The 17068-nt window shown below is 58.9% G+C and overlaps 2 protein-coding genes across 7 annotated transcripts; one reads left to right on the top strand and one right to left on the bottom strand.

Moving 5' to 3' along the window:
- The first annotated feature begins 1610 nt into the window (after window positions 1–1610).
- PCGF2 (polycomb group ring finger 2) lies at window positions 1611–13329 on the top strand. 3 transcript variants are annotated; one of them, XM_032320850.1, is made up of 10 exons: window positions 1611–1723; window positions 8061–8210; window positions 8737–8833; window positions 9124–9179; window positions 9264–9314; window positions 9533–9641; window positions 9786–9840; window positions 9937–10032; window positions 11042–11122; window positions 11647–13329. In XM_032320850.1, the coding sequence occupies exons 2-10, from the start codon at window positions 8099–8101 to the stop codon at window positions 12022–12024; spliced, it is 1035 nt and encodes a 344-aa protein (XP_032176741.1). In that variant the 5' UTR covers window positions 1611–1723; window positions 8061–8098; the 3' UTR covers window positions 12025–13329. The 3 variants fall into 3 exon arrangements, with proteins under 3 accessions (XP_032176741.1, XP_032176740.1, XP_032176742.1); XM_032320849.1 differs by lacking the exon at window positions 1611–1723 and adding an exon at window positions 2380–2459; XM_032320851.1 differs by lacking the exon at window positions 1611–1723 and adding an exon at window positions 2591–2746.
- A 223-nt stretch (window positions 13330–13552) lies between these two features.
- CISD3 (CDGSH iron sulfur domain 3) lies at window positions 13553–17047 on the bottom strand. Of its 4 annotated transcripts, none has more exons than XM_032320857.1 (6): window positions 16724–17047; window positions 16093–16128; window positions 15427–15546; window positions 15048–15073; window positions 14510–14600; window positions 13553–13945 (listed from the first exon to the last, which is right to left on the bottom strand). In XM_032320857.1, exons 1-6 carry the CDS (start codon window positions 16793–16795, stop codon window positions 13766–13768), a joined length of 525 nt encoding a protein of 174 aa, XP_032176748.1. In that variant the 5' UTR covers window positions 16796–17047; the 3' UTR covers window positions 13553–13765. The 4 variants fall into 4 exon arrangements, 3 of the variants coding, with proteins under 3 accessions (XP_032176748.1, XP_032176749.1, XP_032176750.1); XM_032320858.1 differs by lacking the exon at window positions 16724–17047 and adding an exon at window positions 16463–16578; XM_032320859.1 differs by lacking the exons at window positions 14510–14600; window positions 15048–15073 and having other exon boundaries at window positions 16724–16827.
- Between the last annotated feature and the right edge of the window lie 21 nt (window positions 17048–17068).

Genomic DNA, 17068 nt, shown 5'->3' with positions numbered 1-17068 from the left:
CGCGTTCTCAGACACACCCACCCCCGGAGGGTATCTCTCCCGCCCATCCTCTTCCTCCCTGCCCCCATTCGCCCGGTGTGGGCTGAAGGCTGAAGCTGGGGTCACTTGGCGGCCAGTGTCCTCAGGTCTCCTGGTAGCTGGCCAAAGGGTGAAAGCATTCAGTCTGGGGGGCCCAGCTTCGGGTCTGCCTGAGCTGCGAGTGCGGAGGGAAGAGGAAGAGGCAGGCACTCCGAAGCTTGCAGATTTGTCTCCTAATTTCCTCTCGAGCCACCCACCGTCAGTGCGCTTAATGGCCCGTCTGGCCGGATAATCGAGCTCTCTGGAGGGACAGAGCCAGTGACCATCTCTAATAAATCTTGAATAACGAATAAGCGAATCGACCGTCCTAATGAGGCAGGGCCCGGTCGTCGCCGTAACGTAGTATCGATTGGCTCCCCCGGCGCCAGCCTCGGCCGCTCCTCCCCGCCTTCCCAAGCCTCCCTCCCCGTTTTCCCCTCCCGGCGGGAGCCACTAGGGACGGGAGCCCGAGCGCTGGGAGGAGTCGCGAGCGACTGTCGGAGGCGGACTGGCACCAGCCGCCTCTGCGCTCGCCCGGCTCCGCCCGCCGCCGGGGCGAGGGAGGCGCACCAACCGCGCAGAGCTCCCAGCGCATCGGCGCGGCCGAGAAAAATGCGGGAACCAGCGCAAGGCAGGAGGAAAAGCGCGGGCCCACTTCCGAGCCCTGGCGCCTGATTTTCTAGTCCAGCCGGACCTCTCGCATTCGACTGGGTTATTGTGTCCCGGACCCGGAACCTGAGTCCCCGTCTTCAGCTTGTCCCCCGGCCCGGGTTGCATTGCATTCTTCTCTGCGCGAGCACGCGAGGGGCGCCAGCCTCCACCCCAGCAAACCGACATCCCCCCACGCCTCCCGGAGGCGTGGGACCTCTCGCCTCTACCGACTGGGTCCCAGGGGACTGCCTTTTAGAGCCGGTGATCTGGCCGCTGAGCGGGGCCGAGGGGAGTGGGGAGGACACGATTTCTCCCACGGTTGCAGTTATTAATTTTAAAGGAGTGTCATTTAGAGTGAATGAAAATACCCTGGACGCGTGGCCGGAGGCGTCGTGTCCCCCACCCAAGCCCATCGTCCTTCGGTCCAGGCCGCGGCGGGTAGGACTGCAGAACGAACCACATTTCAGCCTAGTCCTCATTTCACCATTTTCCAGACGCCCCAGCTTAGGGGCGGGGATCGCAGGGTCAGGGGGTGGGGGGCGCGCACATTTTTTTGTGGGGCGGTAGGGTTTATTGCGGAGGTTAACCGAGAAGAGGATACATCTTCCAGGGTCAGGGGCTGTTTGGGAAGAGTGAGGTCGCGTCCCAGTTTAGGGGGCCCGGCACCCGGTGTGGGGGTAGCCGAGTTAGCCTCTCCCCCCTCCTCCTTTCCCCCGCTCCGCAAACACCCTGAAGGAATGAGGTCACGTGGGTGAGTAGTGGGCGGGACCTACTCTTGTCTGGAGGAAAAAAGCCATTTTGTACCCCCCAGCCCCGGTCCCTCCCCTCCCCCCGTCGTCCCCTCCCCTCCCCTCTCTCCCTCCCACCCCAAGCCGCTTTCACAAACTCCTTTCTTACCGTAGGTTTCTCCCCTCCCGCCGCCGGAGCGAGCGACACGGCTGCGGCCCCCCTCCCCTCCCTTCCCTCCCTCCCTCCCATCCCCCCCTCCCCGAGACCCACCGGACCCCGAACCCAGGTAAGTGGAGGCAGACTCCCTGTCCTTTCCCTCTCCTACCCCGCCACCAGAATGGGGTGGGGGGGCCGGTCCATCCCTCTTTACACACCCCTGTGGGAGGGGGAGACTCTGAGCCGGGCCTGCAGCTCGCGTCCCCGCCCCACCCCGCCAACCCCTGTCCTAGCTCGCCCCGTCCGCCTTTTCTTTCTCCCTTTTCTCTCCCCTTTTCCCTTTCCTCCCTTCCAAGATGGCCGAAACGGATTCCCCCTTTTAGAGATTTGGCGTCTCCCTCGACCACCACCTCTTTGTGCCGCAGCCCCCTCGCAGACCTGCTCCCGAGGTAGCGAGGGGGAGGGTCCGAGGCAGCCACGGGGGCTGTGGGCTGCGCGCTGGGCCGGATCTCTGCCCCCTTCGTCCACCCCACGGGCCAGAGCGGCCCCTGGACCTGCCCCACTACCCCCTTCGGTTTGGGGAGGGGTCGCTCTCCGCTTCTTCCGTGGGCTTCGGGGCGTCGTGGACGCGCAGGGACTTGAGGCCGGGAGCAAGGCGACGTGCCTTTCTGATTGCTCCGGGGCCGGGGGAGGGCGCTCCTCCTCGCCCGGATCCCGGGCCTCCCGGGCACCTCCCCCCAGCGGGTCCCCCCCCCCCCACCGGCCCAGGACCGGGCGCCCCGCCCCCTCCCCGAACCACCTCGTCAGAGCCTCTTTCTCTGGAACACCCCTCCTTGGGCCCCGCCGAAAGTTTGACTCTAGGGAAGGTAGGAGCGGCCACCGGGTAACTGGGGTCCCTGATCCTTTGACCCAGGTTCCGGGGGAAGCCCGGGAGGAGGGAGTAGAATGGAGATTGTCGGGGCTGGGGGGGAGAGTTATCGCGATATTTTCCATCGCCGGCAGAGGCCGGAGGGGTCTGACCGATTGGCCCCTTCTTCTGCTGGATAGCCGGGCCGCCCCCTCCGTGCCTGGCTCTCCTGTCTCTGGCTCTGAGAGGGTGGGACCTCTCGTCCGGCAGACACCCCTGCCGCTCCAGTCACCACAGTGGGCCCAGGCATGCGTCTCCCCCTCCCCCACTGCCCCCATCTGCCCAGAGTTGCTCCGGATGGCTTGAGGTGGGGAAGGAAGAGGCCTGGGGGTGGTGAATTTGCCTGTAAATATTGTGGAAGTGTTACTCCGCGCTTCGCCCTGGTCTTTGTCTCTTAGAGTAACCCCTCTCCCCGTACATACACATGCCTCAGTCTCTCCTGGGCTCCCTGCCGCTTGGGGAGGGGAAGGAGGGGGTTGGTCTCCGGGTTGTCTCCCGCTCTGTTCTGATGCCTCCTTCTCTGGGCCTCTTGCAGTTTGTATCTGTTCCTGAAACTCTTAATTTCTCTTCCTCCCGTCTCCACTCTGTTCCAAGGTGTTAGTACTTGGAGAAGGAGCATAAAGCCAGCTCTGTTGCAGCTTTTGGGTAGGGAGGTTTTCCCAGGGGCTCCCTGTTTTGGAGTTGGGGGTTGAGGTCTTTCAGTTGTCTTTGGAAGGAGGCCAGAAACAGACCCCAGGTGACCCCTGGGACCCAGGATCAAGACCCTGTGTAGTTATTCTCTTTTCTGGTGTCTGGGTCAAGGGTGGGGTTCAAGTTGAAGTCTTTGGGGGTGGGCAGGAAGGGGGGCGGTGCTCTCTGCTGCCCCTGGCCTTTGCCAGAGAGATCTTGGTTGATGGAGCTGTTGCCATGGGAATGGAGAGAGCCTGAGCAGGAAGAGGCTACATCTTCGTTCAGGGCAGATGCCCACACTGCGCCTTCAGCCTCTGGCCCCCAGAGTGGAGGTTGGAGCTGCACTGCCTTTGTTGCTGGAGGACTTATGTTATCATTTACCCTGGGTGGACTAGGGATGCACAAAAGGTTAGTGTGGATTTGCAGGTCTGGTTTCAGGCAGGCATGTCAGACTGTGTGGTTCTGGGGTGGGTGGGGATGGCTTGTGCATCTGGCGAGTGTGGGCCTGGCTCTGGTCTGGCTGTGTGTGTGTGAGCCTGGTGTGTATATGGGTGTGTCTGTGTGTGTGTGTCTGTCCAAGTGTCTGTCTGGCCTTGTGTGTTGTGTGAGAGATGGAGGGGGTGTGTCTGGCTTTGTGTGCATCTGTGTGTATTCGGCAGTGTGTAGCTCTGTGTGTATATTTTGGGGTTTTGTCTTTGTTTGGTCTTAGGAAGCTGAGCGGGGAAAGACAGAGAGGGGACAATAAGTCCAGTTTCAGGAGACTAGAGGATGTGTCGATGCTGCTGGCGGGAGGGGCAGGTCCCAGGTTCAAGGATCAGGGAACACGGAGAGGTTGACATTGTCCCTGGGCAGACCCCTCTACTCCCCCTTCCACACACAAATGCGCGTTGCTCATGCAGTTGGATACATGCAGCTAGGAGAGGAATGGACCCAGTATATTCCACAGAGCCTCAGTTTTCCTACCTGTTCCATGGAAATGGGGTAAGGTGATTAGTTTCTGCCTCTCTCTCTACTTCAAAGTGAGAATGTGTGCTGAAGGTCATGTTTGGGCCAGACTCTGACCACTCCCAGAAGGCTCACTGAGTGGTCTTCTAGGGTACCCTGGAGTCCTTCCGCCTTCTACCTGCCTGGATAGAGTCGGGCCAGGCTTACAGATTTCTTAAGTGAGTGAGAAGTCTGGCCTGGGTGCCAGTGTATGGAGTACTGGAATGGGAGAAAGGCAGTTTCTGCCACCGTGTTACTGGGTGACCTTAGCCAAGTCACTTCTTTCTGAATTTCTTCATCTGGAAAGTGAAAAGACTGGACAAGATGCATGCTTGCTTTTTGTTCTTTCTTGCTTTGTTCAGATTTTTTTTTATTTATATGAGTGAGAGACAGAGCAAGTAGGGAAAGGGGCAGAGGGAGAGGGACAAGCATGCTTGTCCCTGCTGAGCAGGGAGCTCTTTGCGGGTTTGAGCCCAGGACCCTGAGATCGTGATCTGAGCCAAAGGCAGATGCTTAAGTCATGAAGTCAACTGAGCTACCCAGGTACCCTCCTTTTTCTTTTTCTTTTTTTTGTTAAATTTATGTATTTATTATTTTAGAGAGAGCAGGGATGAGGGTAGGGGGAGGAGCAGAGGGAAAGGAAGGGAGAATCTCAAGCAGACTCCAAGCTGAGCATGGAGCCCAATGTGGGTCTCGATCTCACTACCCCAAGATTATGTCCTGAGCTGAAATCAAGATTTGGACGACTAACCCACTGAGCCACCCAGGCGCCCCAGATAAGGGGCTTTCTAAGAACCCTTCTACTTCAGTTCTAGGTGTCCAGAGGTGACCCTGAGTGACTTTTCCCAAGACCTGGTGATTTTCTAATGGGGGAGTAGGGCTAATTTCATGTGGAGGGAAGCAGAGCAGAGAACCCTGCCTTAGAGCATCTGAAGGAGCAAAGACCTCTGGGTTATCAGAGACAGACTATTTCTGCAGAGGAAAATGAAAAAAAAAGAAAAAAAAAAAAACTGACAGTGGGAGAGGCCTAAATTGTGGGGAACTTCCAGAAAAAGACTAGCTAGAACAGAGAGATGGGTGGTGGTTTCTAATTAGTAGGGGCTTTGAGGCAGGGCAAAGAAAAATGCCAGGCTTGACAGGCCAGGAGGAGCTGGGATGGGTGCTGACCCAAGGTCCCTTGCTGCCACTGTCGCCGAGACCTGGATGCCCGGACACCAGAAACACGGGCTGCCCAGCAATCATGCTCTTGCCAAGATAGTGGTTTGGGGACAAAAGGTGTTAAAGGACTTGGCTGCCAGCAGTGCTCAGGTCCCTGTGGTGATATCCTTAGGAGTGACCTGGTAAACCCCCCCAGAGCTCCACGGAAGTCACTTCAGAATGGCCCATGTCCTCTTCGAGGATTTTGTCTCTTTCTCCCTGGCTGTTTCCCATCTCCCAGCCTCTTCCCTAAAGTGATGACAGCTGGAGGTCCAGCCCTCTCCCCTCTTCGCTGTCTTTCCCACAATACACCTGGCCAGTTGCAGCTGGGGAGGACCTGGGTGTCAGGTGTAGGGCCCTGAGGCCTGGGGTGGGGGTTGCGCAGTGGGGGAACTGAGCTCCTGTTTACCCTTGTTCTTGGCACCTGCTGGCAGGGCCCTGCAGGTAACCATGGCAATCAGGTAAAGAACCAATCAGGGCTTCTCCCCACCCCCAGCCTCAGAGGTAGCAGTCTGAGGCCCCTGGGGATAGGGTGTGGGGAGAGGGAGCACAGCCAGGGTGCCTGTTCCTGTACCAGAGGAGGAGGAACATTTCACTCCCTAAGCACCACAGCTCCTTCCGTTACCCCTGCATCTGGAAAGGAGCCCAAGGGATAACGTTGGTCTGAGTTCTCCCACTTGCTAAGGGAAGTGAGAGGGTAAAGGTCACGGCCACTTGCCTGGGAACTACTGTGTGTGGAGGCCACAGTCTGCCTGGTGGGAGCTGGATAGGAGTTCTTCAGAGGAAGTGTCTTGTTTTGAAAATGCACCCAGTGTGTGAATGAGGTGACGTAGGCAGGGGAAGCACCTACGTGTGTGTGTGTGTGTAGGTACTTGTGCGCACATGTGAGAGGGAGAGATGGGGGTGTGAGATGCACCGGTGGCAGTGTGGACACCCAGCGTCAACCAAAATGTTGGCTGTGTGTAGATTCCGTGGAACCTAGACACGCACGGGAAGCCAGTTGCACACAGGACCTTTGTGCGCCCAGATGTCACGGCCACAGCCGATGGATATTGCACACATGCTGCTACACACTTGAAGTTTGCTCTCTCTTCTGGATGCTTGTAATAATATTTGGGCATCTTGCCAAGGACGGGGTTACTATGGAAACGACCAAACAGTGGAGTAGCCAGCAAGCCTGCAGGATTGTGAAGGGGGAACCCTTGCGCGGGGGGCAGGGGCCACCCTCCATGGAACAGGCACCGCTTTCCTTCCTTAGGGCAGGTCTACACTTCCTGGCCGCAGTGTCTGCCCTGGCTCCGTGGGCTCGTTCATTTCCTTCTGTCTGCCCTGCAGACTTGCTGTCTCTCCCACATGTGGCCTTTGTGTCTCTCCATCTCTTCGGTCTCTGGCCAGACTCTGTTGGCTGTTTGGGTCCTGGCCAAACTCATCCTGGGGTCTCTATAGAAACTGTTGATCCTGGCTGTGAATTTCTGGTCCTAGAAAACCCAGTGTGGTGGCTTTAGAAATCTTTCTGGAAAGGAGAGAAGGGTGTGTGTTGTGAAGGAGTCCTTGGGGCTTGGCCACCCTCCCGAGCCCCACCTCTTGGGCTTTTCCTCTGGGAAAGAGGGGCTGGTGGGGCGGGGGGGGCTTCCTTTCTAGGTGCAGGTTAGATTTCTATACCAAGAACTTAAGCATGTCACCCAGTTCCGAGTTGGGCCTTAACTGACCTCCCCGGACCCTGCTAAGGCCTGGCTGTGTGCTCAGGGCTGCCATGGAGAGAGCTTTCCGCCCAGTCTTGGCAGGCATCTCAGAGCCTGAGGTCTGAGAGCCTGGGGTCTGTCACTGGACAGCCTGTGGACAGGCTGCAGCCCGTGGAGACGGTGCCGGTGCCCATGTGGGTCCCTGCGTGTGCGTGGGACGGAGGTCCTGGAATGTGTGTGGGATCCGGGGAACGTGTGCAGGGGGCTGTCAGGCTGGGAAAGGTGGTAGTCCTTTTAGCCCAGGCTCTTGGCCATGACCTGCCGGGGCCGGACTCTGGGGTCCGGCTGGGGCTGTGTGTTCCCCGCTGCGGGCATGGCAAGACCATCCTTGGTACTTCCTGCCTGAGCACCAGGCCTAGAACCTGCACAGCCAGTGTGCGGTGGATTCCCCGGGGAGCTGCTCCGGGGCCAGCCTGGATGCCAAGCTAGGAGGACAGGCACTGGGGTGCTCCCTCTAAACTTAAGGGCAGCCCGTGCATGCCGTGTTTCCAGGGCTGCTTTCCTGCAAGGAGAGTGATGAGCTGGCAGGGGGTGGGCTGGAGTAGAGGCGACAGGCCGACAGGCCAGGCCGGGGCTGGCATCTGGGTAGAGGGGAACCTGATTTCCTCAGCTCCGAGCACTCGCTTGGGAGAATATGGACGGGGACCAGAGATGTTTTTAAAAACCATTCTCTCTCACTTTCACGCTCCCTATATTTTCTGGAGACTTGGTCTAACTTTAGTCTTTGCTCCTGCCCTTGAGATGGAGGAGCCTGACCTTGTTGTTCAAGGTCGCCTAACTCTCCACAGCCCCCCTCTCCCTCCGCTCCCAGTGAACACTCGGGGGCCAGGAGGAGTCAGCCCCCATGCTTGTCACCAGGCAGACGGAGCAAGCGCCTCCGGCTCAGGGACAGATGTCGGGTGGCGTGGGGGGAATGTAGGAGGCGCTGTTGGGTCTCTGGGTTTCAGATTCTATTCTCCTTTCTCAAGGTGACACCCCCCAGGCCCCCGCCCCCCGCCCCGTCATCATGCATCGGGCCACACGGATCAAAATCACGGAGCTGAACCCTCACCTCATGTGTGCCCTCTGCGGGGGGTATTTCATCGATGCCACCACCATCGTGGAGTGCCTGCATTCCTGTAAGTGGTGGGGGCACAGCCCCAAAGAGCCCCTCTGTTCGCTGGCAGCAGTCCAAGGTCGCAGAAAGACTCCCTGGGGTGGGGAGACTTGGAGGGCGCAGCCTAGAGGTCCATTTCAGTTTTCATCTGTGGGCTCAGGGGTCCCCTGGAGCCCCTGGCCGCCCCAGAAGGTGCAGTGCCCCTGACGTGCACTCTGGACTTGGTGGCGAGGGGTCAAGGGCCCTGGGAGGTGTCCTGCATGCTGGCTCTGTGCTGTGCTCCCTCAGACTCGGGGCTCACTTTCTGCTGGGTGCAGGACACCAGCCTGACACAGACATGCACATGCTCCCCCGGGGATGGAGACGGGGCGGTTGCTGTCTGTGCAAAGCAGGACCACGCCGAGCCTCTGAAGGGGCTGAGCACTGGGGACAAGGTGGAGAGGAGGGGCGACTTGAATGTGAGCAGAGATCATTGGGTTGCGGGGAGCTGGTTCTGGATTACTAAGGGGGCTCTGACTCTGCTTTCTCTCTCTGCACCACCCCCCAAGTCTGCAAAACCTGCATCGTGCGCTACCTGGAGACCAACAAGTACTGTCCCATGTGCGACGTGCAGGTCCATAAAACCAGGCCGCTGCTGAGCATCAGGTGGGCCGGGCACTGTCCCTCCTGCCACACTGGTCCTCTGTCCCTCGGCCCTCCTTGCATCCCGTAGCCATGGTGGCAGGTTGAGGAGAAGCACAGGGTGTCAGCCCAAGGCCCTTCCCCTCCCTCTGTCTTGTCTAGGCTGAGAAATACCAGAAGGGGAAAGACCACGCCCATGGGGACTCTGATACCTGAGCCCTGCATCAAGGAAGGGAGGCAGTAGTAGGGGTTCCTGGCTGGGGAGATTAGGGTGAAGTGGTCGTGGATAGGACTCTATATGTGTTTTTTTCCAGATCTGACAAAACCCTTCAAGACATCGTCTATAAACTGGTCCCTGGGCTTTTTAAAGGTATCCATGCAGCCTTTTTCCTGCTCCCTGCGCCCCCCACTCCCCTGCCTGGCGCTCCGTCCTCACACTTCCTCCCTCTTCCAGATGAGATGAAACGGCGGCGGGATTTCTATGCAGCATATCCCCTGACTGAAGGTGAGTGTGTTCACTTGTCCGTTCACGGGAGTACACGGGGCTGCCACAGGCACGCGGGCTGGGTGCACTGGGCTTTTTGTCCTGTATGTCCCAGCTCTCTGCCGCCCCAGCCCACAGGTAGGCTGGGATCACCCCACTGAGCTCCGAGATCCTGGGGTCCTTGCTGGGCCTCCTTTCCCGGTTCTAGGCCAACCCCTCAGAGCCCTCTCCTTCCACAGTCCCCAACGGTTCCAATGAGGACCGCGGTGAGGTCCTGGAGCAGGAGAAGGGGGCTCTGAGTGACAATGAGATTGTCAGCCTCTCCATCGAGTTCTACGAAGGTGTCAGGCAAGTCAGACCCACGCCTGGTCTTTTGGGGGTCCTAGGTTGGGTCGCCCCTTCTCTCCCACCCTGGCCCCCTTCTGGATGTGTGTGTTAGGGGATCCTGCCTGTTCCAGGCTCTCCCTAGCGTCATTCTTCATTCTCCCCCAGGGACCGGGAGGAGAAGAAGGGTCCTCTGGAGAATGGGGATGGGGACAAGGAGAAGGTGAGTGCTGGGGACCTGCTTAGGAGTGGGCTGTGGGCTGGGAGAGAGTGAGTGCCTGGTGTGGACCCCAGCCCTTGGGTGCCTCTCCTCCGGCAGACGGGGGTGCGATTCCTGCAATGCCCAGCGGCCATGACTGTCATGCATCTCGCCAAGTTTCTTCGCAACAAGATGGATGTGCCCAGCAAGTACAAGGTGAGTCCCCAGGACCTTTCAGAAACTCAGTGTCCGTGTGTGGCCATGTCTGACAGTCTGGGCATCCCAGCTGTCTCTCTGAGCCGGCTGGGTGTCGTCAAGGGCCTGCGTGGTTGTGTGACTGAGTTCGAGTAGAAGAGGAGTCGAAACCAAGATTAGGGTGGGGCCATCTTCCTCGTTGAAGCCCGTGTGCAGAGGCGTATGGGACCAAGATGGGGGGTGCGTGCGCGCACGTGTGCACACTGCGTGCTTACACGCTCAGAACTGTGGCAGAGGTATGTGTGCAAAAATACGGGCTCTTACGTGGGGCGAGCTGGCTGAAAGAGGCCAGTCTGAGATTCTAACAGTGCTCTCAGACGTTGCTTCTCAAATTGGAATTTGTCAGTGATTCTCTAAAGATCTCATTCAAGCGTAGATTCTGATCGGTAGGTTCTGCAGGTCTAGCCAGCTCCCTAGTGCTGCCAGTACTACTGGTCTGTGAACCACACTTCGGGGGTCAAGGCCCTAGGACAGTAGATCCCAAACTTTGCCTCAGATCAGAATCACACAGGGAGCTTTAAAACCCAACTTATGTCCTGCCGTTTTTGAATCAGAATCTCTGGTGAGATCCAAGCATTGGTATTTCTTTTAAAACTGCCTGGGTGAGAGCCAGTGCTCGGCGAGATCTCTCTCACTGGGGCTTTTTTTTTTTTTGCGCCCATGATCTCTGGAGGACCTGCCGGAGATGTAAGGGGCCTCAGACAGCTGTGTGGCTGGACTGTTGGCCAGGGCTGTTAATGACCTGGGTGCTTTCTCTGGATCCTTTCCCGTCTGGTGGGCAGGAGTTCTGTTGGGACAAGTCCGGGAAGGAAGCCAAACCCACCATGAAACCCCAGGGAAATAAGGGAACACCTGCTAGTCCCTCCTTCCCAGTGTCCTACCTCCCACCCCTAGCTTTGAGCCTCATTGCCAAATGGGTGGAGCCTTGAACCTGACCAGGGTTCATGGTGTCCTCTGTCTCCTCATCCAGGTGGAGGTTCTCTATGAGGATGAACCACTGAAGGAATACTACACCCTCATGGATATTGCCTACATCTATCCATGGCGGCGGGTGAGCTGAGCGGGTCGGGGCTGGGTGGGGACAGGGTGGGAGGGGAGCTGTGTGGGGTCTGGTGTCTTGTCCATCTGTAGGGGCCGCGCAGTGACCAGTAATCCCCATTTGGGCCTCTTCCTGTGAGCTGGGAGTGTCCAGGGTGGCCTGCCACAGCCGACCAGCCTCCAGGCCATATTTCGTGATGACCTACCACTCTCTGAAAAAGAGGGTCGTTTGGCAGATTACGTGCCCTGATTTGGGTCAGGAAGGAGGGTCGGGTGGCTGTGGAGGGGGAAATGTCACCCCTCAATTTTTCGGCTTCCTTCTCTCCTGTCCAGCCTCTGGCCTTAACGCATTCTTTCTGTGTCTGTGGGTCTCTGTGGGTTGCTGTACCTCTGGCCTCACTCGGTCAGTCTGTCCTCTTCTCTCCAAGGCCTGGACCCCTTTCTTCCTATTTGGGCACCGCAGGGTGAGGGGTGGTTAGCCCTTTTCTCCTGACACCCTCCCCTTCCCCTGCCTCTCTCTGCCCCCTCTCCCTGCAGAATGGCCCTCTCCCCCTCAAGTATCGGGTCCAGCCGGCCTGCAAGCGGCTCACCTTGCCTACAGCGCCCACCCCCTCGGAGGGCACCAATACCAGCGGGGCATCTGAGTGTGAGTCAGTCAGCGACAAGGCTCCCAGCCCTGCCACCCTGCCGGCCACCTCCTCCTCCCTGCCCAGCCCAGCCACCCCCTGCCATGGCTCTCCCAGCTCCCACGGGCCCCCGGCCCCCCACCCTACCTCCCCCACACCCCCTGCGTCAGCCAGTGGGGCCACCACAGCTGCCAACGGGGGGACCTCGAACTGCCTGCAGACACCATCTTCCACCAGCAGGGGGCGCAAGATGACTGTCAACGGAGCTCCTGTGCCCCCCTTAACTTGAGGAAAGGGACCCTCTCCCTCCTTTTCCAGCCATGCCTCTCCACCCCTCCACTTTTTCTGGGCCCCTTTTCCACCTCTTCTACTTTCCCCAGCTCCTCCCGCCTTAGGGGTGGGGGGCAGGTTTTATAAATAAATCTATATATATATGTACATAGGAAAAGCCAAATATACATACTTATTTTCTATGGGCCAGCCAGATTAATTTAAATGCCACAGGAAACAAACTTTATGTGTGTGTGTATGTGTGTGTGGGGGTGGAGTGTTCATTTTTTTAGGGGGTCTTGTGTAATTTGCCCTGCTCTCATTTTGGGGGTGCCTGGAGGTGGACTCAAGGGGCAGTCAAGCTCTGCTCCATCCTCCTTTCGTTTCCCAAGGCAGGTGGGGTGTTCCGGGAGCCCTACTGGCCCCCAAAGTTTTAGGCACAACTCCAGCTGGCTGTGTAGGGGGTCTAGCCTCTCTCCCCGCATCTTGGCTGCTGTCCTGCCCCTGCCAGTGCCCCCCACCCCCACTGTTGAATGTCCAGAGAATCGCTAAGACAGTGCCTTTTACAAATACAGTTTATCCCCTGGTTCTGAGGAGCGAGTCATGGTAGAGATGTCATCTCCATTACCTCCTCCTCTTGCAGTGGAAACTTTGTGCAAAGAGTAGATAGTTCTGCCTCCCCCACCCCCCACCCCAACGTGCGTGTGGCCTTTGCATCATTTATCTTGTGGAAGAGAAGCTTTGGGCCACGGGAGACCTCAGCTCTTGAAATCCCACTGTGGCTCCCACTGTGGCTTTAGCCAGGTGAATGCTTGGCCCGGTTCTGCCCCTGTCTGCACCTCGGAGCCCCCGACCGGCCAGGCTGGTTTATGTCCAAGTCCCACCTAGGAGCCTGGAGTGCAGTGGAGCATCTCCCACAAGCACAGACCCCAGATCGTGCCGAACGCCGGCAGCCCTCCAGTCCCCTCCCCGCCCCCAGCTGAGGCCGAGTCAGGACGCAGCCATGGAGGCAGCGAAAAGCACAAGAAGATGGAGACCTGTAAGCTCTGACCTTGGCTCCGAGAGGTCCGTGGACTGTCCCCTGCGAAGGGCGGACCCCAGCAGATCCCTGGCCACCTGTTTTTCCTCCAATGTACATAGATCCGATCGGGGAGGAGGCAAGACTCCCTTGCAACCTAGGTGTTCGGGGTCGGGACCCCCCCTCCCCATCAGGTTTGTCTGTGTTTGCACCTTGTCCTGTGTCTGAGGTGCTGTGACTGTACCCTCCTCCCGCCCTGGGACATTTGTATCTCCCGGCTTTGTAATAAATGCTGCATACTCTCCAGAAGCTGTAATTCTTTGAGGGATGGGGGACAGGGAGCGGGACGGCGCAGCCTTCAGCCTCCACCTCATGTCTCTGGTCTTTGAGCTCGACTTGCCTCAAGAAGCCCCATACGGAATGAATGTGAACTGCCTCCTCACTGCGGCCAGTCGGATGTCTCACCCCAGGTTAGGGCCCCAAGCAGGGGTAGACCGTGTGCCCCCCACCAGTGACCACAAGAGCACTGTGCCGGGCGGGTACAGAGTTTAATGCCACTTTCACCAGCAGGTAATAAGCCAGAGGTGGGGTCCCCAGTTGCCTGAGAGACCTCAGGTCTTGGGAGCAAGCCCTTCACAACCAGCAGATGGGACTGGGGTCCCTGGGTGGTCCCTTTTTGGCCTCAGCACTCCGTTTCCTTCCCCACAAAAGGGGTGCCCACCAGAGGCCTGGGGCTGGTCCCTCAGAGTGGGGAACCCACTTCTGCCTTCTGCACCCGCTCACTCCGGTGGGTGCCATCACAGTACGGGGCCTTCTGGGTAGCCTTACAGGTGCAGAGGGCCACTGCGCGGGTCTCCTGGGCCTTGAACTTGAGTGGGGATAGACCAGTGCGTTGGAAGAAGTGAGAGCCGTCACAGAAGGGCTGGTGAGGGAAAGAGATGTTAGAGACCCAGCTCCAGCTGCTGGGGTGGGGCAGGTCTGGAAGGAAGGCCACTGGGTCTAGGGACTGGGCTCCCAAGTGAGACTGCCTGGGTCCCTAGTTGACCACTCTCATCTGTGAGAGTGTGTGAGAATGAGAGGAATTTATGAAATAAATTGTGGTTCTTACACATTTTGCCCGCAGATAGTGTTCAGTAAGTAGGAGTCCTTTCAATATTTGTTCCTGGGGACCCCAGAAGACCGGGATAAAATTTTCAAGGTGAAGTGGGACTTTTGGTATCAGCTGTGTTTACACTGATAGTTTTTGTTTTTGTTTTTGTCCTTAATGTCTCTGAGTCTCTACTGGCTCATGCAATTCATTTCCTTCCACATACTCTCAGGGTAAAAACTTCTCTGCGTGGGAGAGAACCTACATGCCTCACAGTGCTTTGCGAATTGGGGTATCAATTTTGTTTGGCTCCGGGGAAACAAGTGGGCTTGTTACAGGGAGTGGATGTTGCAGGGAGGAAGGGTGAATCAGTGCTGGAGAACATTCCCCCATCCTCACTGGAAGCTGTTCCAGCAGAGACTGGATCATGGAAACTGAAGCCTGCCTTGACTTGCTAGTTAGCGGCAGAGCTGGAGTGGAGGCCTCTTGCCTTTGAGGTCAGGGTAGGGGGGAGGAGGAGAGATGAGAGAAGTCGACAAATAAAACCCAGCAGCCTGCCCCAGAGGGCAAGAGGCAGGAAGGCAGAGTGCCAGCCCAAGCTAAGGCCAAGGCTGCAGGGTGGCTGGCACTCCCCGAGCGCCGCTCCACCCCCAGGACTGTTCCAGCCAAGTCAGTGGCAAAGTAGGACTTGGGACCTGGGCTGTTGACACCACACTGCGCCGCTCAGAGGCACACAGTTCAGCCCAGCTCAGGAAGGAAAGGGGCCCTGGAGGCTGGGAATACGGGTCAGGTTCCGGCTGAAAGGAAGGCTCCTGGGGCAGAAGGGAGAGGGAGGAGGAAGCCCACAGCCCAGAGAGGGAGGGTCTGCAAGAGACAGTGGCAAGGGGCACTTGGGAGCAGGAGAGCCTGCGGTCTCCCCAGTGTTGGGGTCCAAGACCTGGGAACTTCCTGCTCAGGTGCTTCCTGGAAAGAGGGAGAGAAGAGGGGAGAGAAACAATTTGGTCTCTTTGGGCTTCCAGCAGAGGGCTCCAAGTAGAGCACACCTGAAGGGGCGCAGAACTCCGGGACTCCAGCGGCCTGGCTGTGAGACTGAGTTTGTCTCCCTGGCCTCATCTCAGAGGGTGGATGCTGAGAACAGGGAGCTCAGGGCTGTGGATGGCGCTGGCCTGAGTGTTCATTCACCCCCAGCCTCCCTTTGTAGTCCTTCAGGTACTTGTGGGAAAAGAGGAGGGTCTTGGCCAGGAGCTCTCAGGAAAGACCTACTGTCCCAGCCAGGGGTGTCCCATGTCAACGAGAGGTGGGTAGGGGTCTTTCACCTGCTTCTTGCTGCGGCCACACACACACCATCTGTAGGTTTTTCCAGCTACCAACTCCACCTTGATGGGCGTTTTCTGGGCCACCACGGACTTGGCTGGGGTCTTGGGGAACCATCCGGTCTGCGGCAAGGAAGACGAAGGGCTTGGGGTCAGCTCGTGCCCTGGAAGCACCTTCCTGCCTATGGCCTTGTTCCCAGGTTCCTAGTGGCCCTGGCCTATGGCAGGCGTCCTCTGCCGGAGGCTGGTCTGCTGCCACCCCACGAGGACATGTCCCCAGGACTCTGAGCTCTAGACAAGGGAAAAGATTTCAAGCCCACACAGGCACTCCGGTTTCTGGGCCCAGCGGCCTTCCTTTCACACCTGGACTCCCACCCCCGGGGCTAGAAAGGGGAGGGCCGGGATCCTGCCACCCTAAGTGGCACCCTAAGTCACCTGCACCTGGGGCTGTGTTTATCAGGCACTACTATTCCCAGCAGAGATGCCTGGCTCCCTGCCCTGTGCCCTCTGTTTACCCCACCTTCCCTGAGCCACCAGGAAGGGGGCTACAGGCAGGGGCCTTCTGACGTTAGAGTCTGGGAAGTGGGGCTGACCCTTCTGGTTCATTCTCTGGTTTCTACCTTTGGCATCTCTGGGCCTGGCAGAGGGAAGTGGAAATGGGGTACTCACCAGCCAGGAGGAGATGTACCGCCTCTGGTTGAGCTTCTGAAAGGTATGCAGGCATGACTAGACGGTGGTTTGGAAGCAGAGGGGACAAAAAAAAGTCAGTGGAAAGCTTTGGATTTCCAGAGGGAATCCCTCTGGAAGGGACGAGACGCCAGGGATTCAGGGGGGTGTAGGAGAAACAGGAGGGTAAGAAAAAGGGGTCACAAGATAGGAAATGGAGGTGCTGGGAGGCGCTGGCTGCACATAGCCGGCGCTCAGCGAGGGAGAGCGGCCAGGCGGCAGGCGAAGCGGGAGTTGGGGACGCTCAGCCGCGGTGGGCAGCGGGGACGGACACGGGCGCGGCCGGCGGGCGCCGCGGGGTCGGGGTACTCACCCAGGCCGCAGGCCGCAAGGGCGCCCCCACGCTGCCGCCCATGCCGGTCCCCGCAGTTGCGCCGCGCCGGCTCCGCCCCGCGCCCGGGTCACCTCCCGCTCCCGCCCAACCGGCCGGCCCAACCCGCGGCCGCCCGGAAGACGCGGAGGGGCTCGGCGCGGGTGGGGGCGGGGACCTGCGCGGCCCGGGTCCTCTCCCTGCCACACCCGGCCGCCGGCGCCGCCGGCGGAAGCCCGACCAGGACCCCCCCCCTCCCCCCCCACTGCAGCCGGCTCGGAGACCCTCCGGGGAATGGGTGCGGAGGGGGCCGTCCGGCGTCCGCTCCGGTACCATGGCCTCGGCGTTCCCGGCCCGCGCCTCCTGGTGTGGGCGGGGACCTCCCGGGAGCCCTCGGCTCAGGCCGAGGTTACCGGGGAGCGATGCGGCTCCAGCTCATCGCCCAGGGAGGTTGCTTTTTTAACGGCTTGCCGCCCGACCGGGCACCCACATCACCTCCTTGCGGGTGGGCACAGGTATATGAGTTTTCAACAGGAGGAACCTGGGTGCCTTGGGCTTACTGGTATGTGAACTACTATTCTAAGTGCTTAAAGAAATGTAACAGACCCC

This window comes from Mustela erminea, chromosome 18 (genome assembly GCF_009829155.1).
Source record: "Mustela erminea isolate mMusErm1 chromosome 18, mMusErm1.Pri, whole genome shotgun sequence".
NCBI classification, from domain to species: Eukaryota; Metazoa; Chordata; class Mammalia; order Carnivora; family Mustelidae; genus Mustela; species Mustela erminea.
Note: the sequence above shows the minus strand (reverse complement) of the source record. Positions and strands in the feature narration are given on the sequence as shown.